Here is a 12,905-nt window from a genome sequence, read left to right on the forward strand (position 1 = left end):
GTTGGCCTCAGGTGGCTTGGTGCTGCAGAGATATGTTAGTAGTAATAGTAGTAGTATTGTATAGACTTCTAAGCAATAATGCCAATGGGGATATATGCTAGGTCATCATAAAACCCAGTTTAAGTTAAACAGACCTGACAATAATAAGGTCAAGGAGCTGTAAAAAATCTTGCATAAACACCATTCCGATACACTAATTTATACACTTACCCGAGTTTAAACACCATCCAAACACAATTTTTGACACAAAATATATACCGTTTATTGTGTTGAATCAAACTGCTGGCCTAAGATAGTATATCTTGAATCATATATACGAAGCGCAAAACATTGCAATATCATACTGAACTACAGCCCAATTCGTTAATACCCCCCCCCCCCCCCCATCGCCACAAAAAACGCATATTTAGATCCCTTTGGCCCTCCTTGTTTAAAGCGTTTCTACGGATACGAATAGTCTTGGCACGCAAATTGATTTTACAACGAACAAGAACGATCTTAGAAGCTAATTTTTTTTATTGCTTGTCCATTTTTGTCACCTCCATGCATTAAATAATTATACAGTAGCATAATCGGTTTCTAATTTTAATTAAACTAACATGATGCTCACGCAAAATAACTAATTTAATTTTGAACCAAATCAACATATATTCAAAATAATTTTAATCAAAGTGCAATTAACAATATCTTAGAAACGGAACAACATAGGGTCCTAGAACGACATTATCAGCGAACCAAAAGGAAATACCCTTCAGACCTTTTGAATAGGAAATTTGAATCATTTGGTCGACCTCACTCTGGGGTGTATTCTCTGGAAAAGAACCTCCAGAAAGCCTTATACCAGCAACAACTTGGTCGGATCTGGTGATGAGAGCTAAATCTTCTTCAAGGGTTCTTTTGAAATCTGCTGCAGTTGTTCTGTAATATTGAGGCATGACTTCTTCAACAACTCCTCTTGATACCCAGTTGGCCCAATCAACGTTGTGCTTGCTTCGTGAGAACAATAAGGAAGACGGTGAAAAAGATACGTGAACAGAGGGTTTGATTGATTTTGAAGTATCTCTAATAGCTTGCATCAGACTCTCTGTTTGGGAATATCTGCAAGAAATAAATATTTTACTAAATTACGTGTTATCAAGGTTCGTAGAATGTATTTAACGCTATTTGAAAAATACATGTTTTATACTAGCTTCACAATGTTTCTTTAAAACATATTTGACCGAATATCCTTATTTTTTTTTAATCTAAGATCTTACATAATCAACGTTTAAATAAAAAAATAGAATGTGTTCCAAGGGGAAAGTAAAGTCAAGAGTTAATTTTTAGTAACTTGTGATTTCTTGGACTTACTTATGATTATTTGGAAATAACAATCTCGATGATTAATTCATAGATAAGAAAGAACAAAGCCTTTTTAATCTGTGAGCTAAATTATGATGATTTTCTCCTTATATGTAGAAAGATAATGAATATAGCTTATATTGTTTTTTTAGAACCAAAGAAAAAATAGTTTTCCCCCCTTCCCCCAGGATTCTTAGTCCCCCTGGATTTAACTACAAGACTGTTGGTCGGTCTTTATCTAGGAAGATCAAGAACAATTCAAAAAAGAATATTTGAGATCATCTTTACTTTATTATGGTAATAATAACAGTAATAGTAATAGAAAAATAACAAGTTTGGTCACACGAAGATTGATCCCAATAGTAGCACTCAAAACGGGTGGAACTTATCCTAAATATGAGAGGGGATAGCCTACCCTAAAATTCTTGTCCTTTATGATAAGTTCCAGCTTGCACTTTAAGGAAAGCTGTGTTTATTTTAAACTCTAATACCCTTTATCATAGTCCTTCAAAAATAACTACACTCTTGTAGATGTATTTGATTTAAAGGCTGACTGACGAATTAGGTGTACCCAGGCTGTAAACATATCTCAATACCCAGCTGTACCCGACCAAAATAACTGTACCCAGGCTATTAAAATAGGTATTGCACAGTATTATTTCAAAAACAGTTTGAGGGATTGGGTTAAAAACCCAAGAGAGTGTTAAGGGGGAGGATAAAGAGGGCTTGAATTCTATGCTTAAGGGGGGGGGGGGACAAGAGAACCAGAATAGTTTACTCTCCAATACATTTTTTCACCCGTAAAAGGGTCGACAATTTTTTTTAAGGCTTGAAACTTTTATGCCTAAGTCCTTTGGTCCTTCGGTCGATGCCCAGGAATAAAGCCCTGGAAAAGAACTCTTTTTGCCCGAAGACAGGACCCGAATATTTTTTATGATATTCTTTCTTACTATTTCTTTTGCCAGGGTAAAAAGGCATTACTAGACTTTGCATGTTTTGATCATCTTAGCCAAAAATATTAAAGGATTCGTGACACTTAAAAAGAGACCATACATTCTTCTGTCTCCAATCTACCTGGAAATTACACTAACAAGTTCATGGGTCTTCCCTGGTTGGTAAGCTACTTGGGACATTACCCTACTTGATTCCAAAAGACGTGTGCCGACCAATTTGTAACTGGAGAGGGTAGAGGCAGAAAATATAAGGAATTTCATGATGGCAAGGCTGTTAGTAAAAAGCTCTATAAACGATGCTTATCTATAAGATGTTTCAATAGCATATTTTTCGATTTGTTAAAAATTAAAATAGGATATAAGTCAAACAGTATTATACAACATTCCGAGCTTGAGCTAACAATAAGTTTATTTTGAACCACAAATTCTTACCGGCTGCTTTGGCTCATTGAGTCAACTGAGCTGAACCCACTGGGCAAAGCGAAATGATCGTCATATTGAATTCCATCTAAATCATAATTGGCAACGATGTCTCTAGTTATACCAACAAGAAAATCTCTGACTGGCTGCAGGGATATATCCATGAAAACAAAGTTACCAGTGCCATCAGTATTGTATACAGGTTGCCCGTTAACCATATTGTACAGAAGCCAGCCTTTGGCACTAGCTGTGTTTGCAAACTGATTGGATGGTGCGGAGCCATAACATGCCATACTGCCTGGAAAGTTAGCCGAGGTTTATAAGATGTTAGTTTTCAGCGTGTAATTTATTCTTATGGTAGATCAATTAAATAGAAAAGGACAAACATGCATGGGAGTAAAATGTAGTTGCCATGGAAAATAGTTCGGTACCCGATACAATTTGTTCCAAGACAAATATCTTTCACTGGCCTCTAAAACAAAACATAAAAAGTTCAATTTTTTTTCAATCAATTCATGTCGCCTCACTGTTTGAATTCACTTTCACCCAAAGTTCATCCAATTAATTTCATCCGTTTTACACTAAGTTCACCCAAAGGTTTCAACACAGTTTAACATTTGTACCTTTGCATTAAAATGTACAATTCTCCGTTTTAAATGGGCGATTTTTTAATTTGGTACCCACGCCACTGAGAGTGCGCAGATCATATCAACGCTCATAGAGGCGTGTCTTGTATATTTTTGGGAATTTTGATTAAAATGGCAAGCTTGAAACTTCGATCAGATGCCATTTAGGGCAATGGAGGTGTCTAAAGGCAAAGAAGGCGCAGAAAGGGTGGTTGGGCGCCCTGCAAGCAGTTTTGTCAGTCAAAAGGATACTAAATTTCTGTATTTATGACTGAGTGATTCAAATCTCATTCTTATAATTTTTGGAGTTATGCATGTTTAGACCTAGGGAGAAAAATGGCGACATATTACTCTTAATAAGTGAACGCTAGTGTGTTTTTTTGCTTTTTATCAGTGGGATTTTTTCCTAGAGAAGGAGTGCCATCTGATGCGCTATGAAGGAAAAATCAGTCTTAGATTTTAAAAGCTTACCGTATTCGAACCAAGCGTATAACTCAAGTCCATACTGACGAGCTGATTGGAGAGCCCAGGCAAGACGATCATTTCCAAACTGAACACCAGCTGCTTGTGCTGTGGCAGAGTTGGCAAAAATCACACCGTTAGCCCATACATTGAAAAGAACGCGTTTTACGCCTTTCTCTTTGAGGGCTGCAAAACCTTGATCAACATCAGCTTGAGATCCATGGAACCGATACTGACTTACCCATGTCCCATAGACGTCGAAGCAGAAATCATCTTAAAAATAAATTGTATTAGTCCCCGTTCAATGCCGCTGATACTACTACTAAAAACTAGCTGTAGATGCAGGTCACTTAAGGCCAACATAACTGTTACGCTCCTCCTCCACCCCAACCTGTTCAATTTTGACCCTTCACTCCATCTCATGAAGATCCAATTTCCTTTAAGTTTAATCTTATGATCTCTTTCCACCTTGTAAAGCACTGTATATACATTTATACAGTACAATCATTCCCTATCTCAGTAATTATACAAAGCCGGACCAAGAAGCTTGGTCTTCACCTTTGTAACACTAAATTTTAAAGAATCTAATTTTAAATTAATTTATTCCATTACATATATAAAAATCGGTAATTAGTAGTGTAATGTTATTATTAGAAGTTCTTATAAATTACTGGTAGGTCTCAAAGTCTCGAGTTGGTTTCAAAGGCATTTTGAGAAAGTTTCTGCCAAAATATATGTTCCAGGGTAATATACACTGAATTGTTGATGCACGAAGATATGGGCGGAACTTTTATACGCGCCAAGACTGTAGCAGCCAAATATTACTGAGTCGTGATTATACTGTATATTATTTATATACAGTGCTGTACACGGACAGAGTACTTTTCGTTTGGCCCCAGATGGATGATCAAAAAGAATGATTATTAAAAATCTATCTTCGATCATACACAAAACGTGATCTAGCCACCTTTATTTTTTTTTTCATTATAGTCTTAGAAAGGGGATGAAATTACGTTTTTCTTACACAGCTTAATATTCGGTTTCATATTCGGTCAGGCAAACAAGTGCATAAAACCATCACTAGACATTTCCTCCAGAAATCATTAAACATATCTTCCCCAACCTTTTCGAAGCACCAAAGTTTCAGGGCCATGCCTTACTGCTTTAAGTACGTGGCTTCTAATATCCTAATCTAAGTCCGTTACTTATCTTTCTATTATTCCAATCTTTCCTTAACTACGAAAAAGCACCCTCCACCATGGCTATTCTATTTGTTACATCTTCACTGCATCTACTATCCTTACTAATAATGCTACCCAGGTAAGTAAAGCTATCCATTTGATCGATTTTCTCGTTACCTAATATTAATTTCTCCCTTTCATTTATTCCTAGTCTAAGCGTTTTAATATTAGCTTTCACATCTTATTCTTGTACCCTTAACTCTAAACATCTATAAAAATTCATTCCTTTTGCTAATATTTTTATCGAAGGCACTCAAATCATCTGTAAAATCAAGTAGTTCGTGGTAACGAATTGTAAGTAAGGAACGACTCGGCCCAATAGTAACCGAAACTCTAAAACACAGAATTTATGATAAAAATAGATACATCAAAGAATCGGCTTTTTTTGCTGATTCCAAATATATAAGATTCATTAAATTTAATTTTACCCATCAACATCTACAAGCTGGCATTTTGTATTTTTCGCCAGAAGAAAGATCACAGACACGTGTTTATTTTTTTTTCTTTGTTCGTCTCAGGGTCGATTGTGTCGAACCATCGGTCCTGAATGATTGGAAGGGGGCTCATTTGAACGAAAATTACAAGTTCTAGTGTCCTTTTTGAGTGACCGAAAAATTTGGCCCTACCCCCTTTTTTCCATAAAGTAGTCCGATCAAAATTTTGAAATGACCATTTTGTTCAGCATAGGTGAAAGGTTCAATAACTATGTCTTTGGGGGTGATATGACCCCTAGAGCTCCCGGCAAAAGGGCCGCAAATTATGAAATTTGCCGATTATTCACATATAGTACCTATTGTTATTAGGAAGTGTACAGTTATTTTCAGTTGTTTTTTTTGGGAGGGGAAGGGGTGAATTTTATACGGGGAGACTTTCCATTGGAATGGAAGTTTCTTGGGGCAAATTTTCGAGCGGAAATTTTACACACGAGGAATTTACCAGAATTCATATAGAAAATTTGGTTTATGTGTCTTACTTTCTAGTTGGCAGTAGAGATGGGGGTCCGACTCCCATCCCTCACCCCTGCTGCCACCTACAACTTTTTTGCACCCCAAATAAGGGCATAGCCTCCCTAGGGAGAAAGATTGCGTAATCGGTCAATGACCTCTTTTTCCAAGGTCGATTTATTTGATGTTTCTATGTGTAATAACTCCGGAACGAAGGTTGCACATGCGCATTGAACTCTAACGGGAACAATGTTATTGATCTAGGACTCGAGGGGGAAGTGAATTTCCGAGAACTTGATTACGTAATCGGTCAATGACCTAAATTTCCAAGTCAACAACAACAACAACGACCTTGACATTCGCTGAGAGCGTGCACTTACAACAACAACAACATCGACCGTGGAACACCTGTGCTGTCGACCTCAATTTACCTATCGTGAATCAATAATTCCCCTTAGAAACAACAAATTAATTCCCCTTTCTTGACAGATCAATCAACCAATGACATCATCTGTCAGACTTTAAAAATTCTCGCCTAGAAACGATTCTCCAGGAATAGATCCAAGTCATTAATGTCATCGCCTCGGAAACAACTCTTTTGGTCGAACTCCAAAGGATATTAATAGCCAACGGCCATGGAAACAATTCTCCAAGAAACATCCTAGCGATGAATTGTTTTAGCGCGGGAATCAGGTTTCTTATTAATTTGAAATGCATTAGCGCAGAGATGCCAAAAACAAAAGGAACACGCTGAATTACGTTTAGGGATTATTTGGGCGAAACTGTTTTAGACAGGTTATGGAACTATTTCGGCGAAACAGTTAGAGACATTTTAAAAGATGATTTTTGAAGAGATTTTAGAAGAGAATTTAATGGTGAAACTCTGTGGTCGTTATAATACACAAGTTTCATTCGAACAGTATTGTGAGGTCCTCTAACCCAACCCCAAAGGGTTCCAATCCTCCTACCCCAACCCCGAAGGAAGCCCCCGGTCCGCCAAGGCCCCCCCAGCTCCCCAAGGGCCCCCGGGGCCCCCCAAGGCCCACCCAGACCCACAACGGCCATCCCCGGGCCCCCCCAAGGCCCATCGAGCTCCCAAAGGACCAACGGGGTCCCAAAGGCCCTCCACCGGTCCCCAAATGTCCCCCAGGCCCCCAACTGTCCCCCCGGACCCTCAAAGGCCCCCCAAGCTCCCAAAGGGCCACCGGCGCCCCCAAAGGCCCACCCAGACCCTCAACGGCCATCCCCGGGCCCCCCAAAGGCCCATCGAGCTCCCACAGGACCAACAGGGTCCCAAAGGCCCTCCACCGGTCCCCAAATGTCCCCCAGAACCCCAACTGTCCCCCCGGACCCTCAAAGGCCCTCCCGGTGCCCAAAGGCCCACCCAGTGCCCCCCCAAGGCCCACCCCCCGCCCCCAAAGGTCCCCCAGACCAGAGAAGCGCCACCGGGATGCGCCGTGGGCCAGGAAAGCGCCGCAGGATGTGTCGCAGGCATGCGCCACGGGTCAGGAAAGTGCCGCAGGGGATGCGCCGCAGGGAGGCACCGCAGGAAAGCGCCGCAGGATGCGCCGCAGGGATGCGCCGCAAAAAAAAGTAAACTAAAAAGTAAAAATTTCGAAATGTTATCCCCCAAACGCCCTCCTCGGACCCCCAAAGGCCCTCCCCTGGTCCTCAAAGGTCCCCCGGGCTCCCAAAGGGCCAACCGGCCCCCAAGGGTCCCCCCGACCCCCCAAGGGCCACCCCCGGTCCCCAAAGGTCCCCCTCTTAAAATGACATGAAATATGTGTACGGCTCTACCAATCATACTCTGTGCTTGTTCATGGACACGACGCGGCTTTTCCACTGGTACTCTATGGCAGGTTATCGACACTAGCGAGTTTATTGCATGCATTAAATCAGTATTTTTTACGCAGTGGAAGGATCAACACACAATTCATATCTGTAAAAAGTGAAGATGAATTATTCGACGAAAGTATGTGCACATGTAAAAATCATTGTCGTGTTGAACGCTGACAAGGAGAAATACCTGAACTATGAAACGAGTGCAAGTGGAGATCTTATTGGCAATGTATGCATACGTTGTCATGCCAGTGAGGAGTTAAATTCCTTTGGTGTACCCAAGAATTTCCATCATGTAAGTGGTGGATATGCGAGAGTAACATTACCAGAGAAATTAGTAGTCAAAGAGAATGCCAACTTAAAAATAATAGTTGATGAAGAGGGACAACTTCTGGCTAATGGTTCTGGTAGCATGTTAGCCGTTGATAGATATTATCGCAATTCTTCCGGTGTTAGCATTCTAATGAAAGCAAAAGGAAAAAGAAGACATGCATACAGCTGCTTCAACATCATAAATCATATCATGTCATTGTATCAAAACTGCTATCTATGTAAAAATAATGTGACAATAGACAGTGAAATCGCAGGCACAATAAAAAGGACATTAGCAGACAATATTATCAATGAATATAAAGATGAATTGACGGAAAGTGAAGCGCAAGTGTACTAATAATGTATAATAATGTATTTAACATATTTTTATATCATTATTCTACATGTCCTATTTCATTAAAAATATCTTATGCGTTATTTTGTTAAGTGTTCATTATTTTTAGGGTATGCTAGAACGTCAAACGTTCAGAATATCTATTAAAAAGGTCAGAGATGTAAGAAAAATAATTTTAGAGATAATGATACTACTATTCCAAATTTTTCATAGAAGATAGAAAAGTTCAAGTTCTCTTCTGAATTTTACCAACAAACACAATTCAATTCTAATTTCACCAGAGAAAATAAAAAGCTTCCACTTCAGTTTTAAGTTCACCAAGACATTAAAAAATTTAAAGTTCAGTTCTAAATTTTTCCTTAGAAGATAGGAAAAGTTATACTATGATAGGGATTATTTTCCATGAAGATAAAAAGTTTCACTTTAATTCTAAATTTTCTTAAATTCAGTTCCGACTTTTCACATAGAGATGAAAAAATTTAAAGTTCTGTTCCAAATTTTTCATAGAATATTGGAAAAGTTATACTTTGATCATGAATATTCAAGTTCTCTTCTGAACTTTACCAAAGAACACACTTCAATTCTAATTTCTCCAGAAAAAACAAAAATCTTCCACTTCAGTTCATTATTTCACAAAGACAGAATTTTAAAGTTCAGTTCTAATTTTTCGGTGGAAGATGGAAAAAGTAATATCATACTTGTGAATATTTTCACGGAAGATAAAAATTTCTAGTTCAATTTAAAATTTTCTCAACGAAGTCAAGGAAAGTTCAAGTTCTCTTCTGAATTTTCTCAATGAAAAAAAAAATTAGTCATTGATTATTTCTATTTTTTCCAAATAATTTAAAAATTTTCCACTTTAGTTCAGATCCGTCTCGAAGAGATGAAAAATCTAAAATACTGTTCCAAATTTTCTCAACGAAGCGAAGAAAAGTTCAAGTTCTCTTCGGAATTTTACCAAAGAACACACTTCAATTCTAATTTCACCAGAGAAAATAAAAATCTTCCACTTCAGTTCTTTATTTCACAAAGGCATAAAGAAATTTAAAGTTCAATTCTAAATTTTTCGGTGGAAGATAGAAAAAGTAATACCATACTTGTGAATATTTTCATGAAAGATAAAAAGTTCTAGTTCAATTTAAAATTTTCTCAACGAAGTGAAGAAAAGTTCAAGTTCATATTCTGAACTTTACCAAAGAACACACATCAATTCTAATTTCTCCAGAGAAAACAAACATCCTCCACTTCAGTTCATTATTTCACATAGACATAAAGAAATTTAAAGTTCAATTCTAATTTTTCGGTGGAAGATGGAAAAAGTAATATCATACTTGTGAATATTTTCACGGAAGATACAAAGTTCTAGTTCAATTTAAAATTTTCTCAACGAAGTCAAGGAAAGTTCAAGTTCTCTTCTAAATTTTCTCAATGAAAAAAAAATTAGTCATTAATCATTTCTATTTTTCCAAATAATATAGAAATTTTCCACTTTAATTCAGATCTGTCTCGAAGACATAAAAAATTTAAAGTTCTGTTCTAAATTTTTCACGGAAGATAAAAAAGTTCAAGTTCTCGTCGGAATTTTATCAAAGAACACAATTCAATTCTAATTTCTACAGAGAAAATAAAAATCTTCCACTATTGTTCTTTATTTCACAATGACATAAAGAAATTTAAAGTTCAATTCTAAATTTTTCGGCGGAAGATAGAAAAAGTAATACCACACTTGTGAATATTTTCCTGGAAGATAAAAAGTTCTAGTTCAATTTAAAATTTTCTCAACGAAGTGAAGAAAAGTTCAAGTTTTCTTCTGAACTGTACCAAAGAACACACTTCAATTCTAATTTCTCCAGAGAAAACAAAAATCTTCCACTTCAGTTCTTTATTTCACAAAGACATAAAGAAATTTAAAGTTCAATTCTAATTTTTCGGTGGAAGATAGAAAAAGTAATACCATACCTGTGAATATTTTCACGGAAGATAAAAAGTTCTAGTTCAATTTAAAATTTTCGCAAAGAAGTCAAGGAAAGTTCAAGTTCCCTTCTGAACTTTAACAAAGAACACACTTCAATTCTAATTTCTCCAGAGAAAACAAAAATCTTCCACTTCAGTTCTTTATTTCACAAAGACATAAAGAAATTTAAAGTTCAATTCTTAAATTTTCGGTGGAAGATAGAAAAAGTAATATCATACATGTGATTATTTTCACGGAAGATAAAAAGTTCTAGTTCAATTTAAAATTTTCTCAACGAAGTGAAGAAAAGCTCATGTTCTTTACTAAATTTTACCGAAGAAAACAATTAAATTCTAATTTCTCAAGAGAAAACAAAAATCTTCAACTTCAGTTCTTTATTTCACAAAGACATAAAGAAATTTAAAGTTCAATTCTAAATTTTTCGGTGGGAGATAGAAAAATTAATACCATACTTGTGATTATTTTCACGAAAGATAAAAAGTTATAGTCCAATTTTAAATTTTCTTAATGAAGTGAAGAAAAGTTCATGTTCTTTACTGAATTTTACCAAAGAACACAATTCAATTCTAATTTCTACAGAGAAAATAAAAATCTTCCACTTAAGTTCTTTATTTCACAAAAACATAATGAAATTTAAACTTCAATTCTAAATTTTTCGGTGGAAGATAGAAAAAGTAATACCATACTTGTGAATATTTTCCCGGAAGATAAAAAGTTCTAGTTCAACTTAAAATTTTCTCAACGAAGTGAAGAAAAGTTCAAGTTCTCTTCTGAATTTTACTAAAGAACACAATTATTTTCTAATTTCACCAGAGAAAATAAAAATCTTCCACTTCAGTTCTTTATTTCACAAAAGACATAAAGAAATTTAAAGTTCAATTCTAATTTTTCGGTGGAAGATAGAAAAAGTAATATCATACTTGTGAATATTTTCACTGAAGATAAAAAGTTCTAGTTCAATTTAAATTTTTATCAACGAAGTGAAGAAAAGTTCAATTTCTCTTCTGAACTTTACCAAAGAACACACTTCAATTCTAATTTCTCCAGAAATAATAAAAATCTTCAACTTCAGTTTTAAGTCTCCCAAAGAAATGAAGAAATTTAAAGTTCTATTCTAAATTCTTAGATGGAAGATAGAAAAAGTAATACTATGACTGTGATTGTTTTCCATGAAGATCAAAAGTTTCACTTTATTTATAATTTTTCTTAAATTCAATTCTGATTTTTCTCAAAGAGATGAAAAATTTAAAGTTCATTTCTAAATTTTTCTCTAGAAGATAGGAAAAGTTATACTACGATTGTGATTATTTTCCAGTGAAGATAAAAAGTTTCACTTTAATTCTAATTTTCTTAAGTTCACTTCCGATTTTTTGCAAAGAGATGAAAAATTTAGAGTTCTGTTCCAAATTTTTCATAGAAGATAGAAAAAGTTATACATTGATTTGAATATTCGACATGAAGATAAGGAGCATCACTTTAATTCTGAGTTTTCTCGAAGAAGTGCAAAATGTTCAAGTTCTCTTCTGAATTTTCTTAAAGAAGATAAAAAAGTTAGCTCAATTCTGAATTTTACTAATGAAAATGAAAAAAAGCTTCCACTTCAGTTCTTAATTCCTCAAAGACATAAAAAATTCAAAGCTCTCTTTTAATTTTTCCAAGAAAATAAAAAGGCTCCACTTCAGTTCTGGTTTTTTTCTCAAAGAGATGATAAATTTAAAGTTATATTCTAATTTTAAATTTAATTTCGGCTCCCTTGTCCTAGAGGTTTACCCATCAAATTTTTAAATTAGAATAGTAATGACTTGTCACATTATTAAAGACCATTGTTCAAACTATTTCATGTAACCTCCAAAACAATAGGTTAGGTTAAGCATAAACAAATATGAATAAATAAATAGAAACATTTCTACATGTTTAAGTTAGGTTAGGTTAGGTTAACTTATCATGAGTGCTCATGATAAGTTAACCTAACCTTTTTCGGCGAGTATGGTTAGGTTAGTTTAGGCTAGATTAAATTAGGTTAGATCAGGTTAGGTTAAGTTAGGTTAGGTTAGGCTACGGACGCTTCACTTAGGTTAGCTTAGGTTAGGTGAGAGACAGGCAAAAAGTTAGGTGTATGATTAGGTTAGATTAAGTTAGGTTAGGTTAAGTTAGGTTAGGCTAGGTTAGCCTACGTACGCGCGCGTACGTAGGCTAACCTACCATAACCTAACTTAACATAACCTAACTTAACTAAACCTAACCTAACTAAAAATTTAGAATTGAACTTTAAATTTCTTTATGTCTTTGTGAAATAAAGAACTGAAGTGGAAGATTTTTGTTTTCTCTGGAGAAATTAGAATTGAATTGTGTTCTTTGGTAAAATTCAGTAAAGAACATGAACTTTTCTTCACTTCATTGAGAAAATTTAAAATTGGACTAGAACTTTTTATCTTCC

General features: G+C 35.7%; 1 protein-coding gene across 1 annotated transcript in view; it reads right to left on the reverse strand.

Annotated features, from left to right (window-relative positions):
• Nucleotides 1-605: 605 nt before the first annotated feature.
• Nucleotides 606-12,905, reverse strand: part of LOC148953244 (uncharacterized) — an 86,658-nt gene continuing 74,358 nt past the window's right edge. Inside the window, exons 3-5 of the mRNA XM_089087588.1 lie at nt 3,812-4,075; nt 2,727-3,012; nt 606-1,098 (exon numbers count right to left, since the gene is read on the reverse strand). Of these exons, the coding sequence (XP_088943714.1) occupies nt 678-1,098; nt 2,727-3,012; nt 3,812-4,075 (971 nt within the window). The 3' untranslated portion in view covers nt 606-677. The remainder of the gene's footprint in view (nt 1,099-2,726; nt 3,013-3,811; nt 4,076-12,905) is intronic.

The sequence above is a fragment of the Artemia sp. Qi Xiang Cuo genome, chromosome 4 (genome assembly GCF_049724085.1).
Source record: "Artemia sp. Qi Xiang Cuo chromosome 4, ASM4972408v1, whole genome shotgun sequence".
Classification (NCBI taxonomy): Eukaryota; Metazoa; Arthropoda; class Branchiopoda; order Anostraca; family Artemiidae; genus Artemia; species Artemia sp. Qi Xiang Cuo.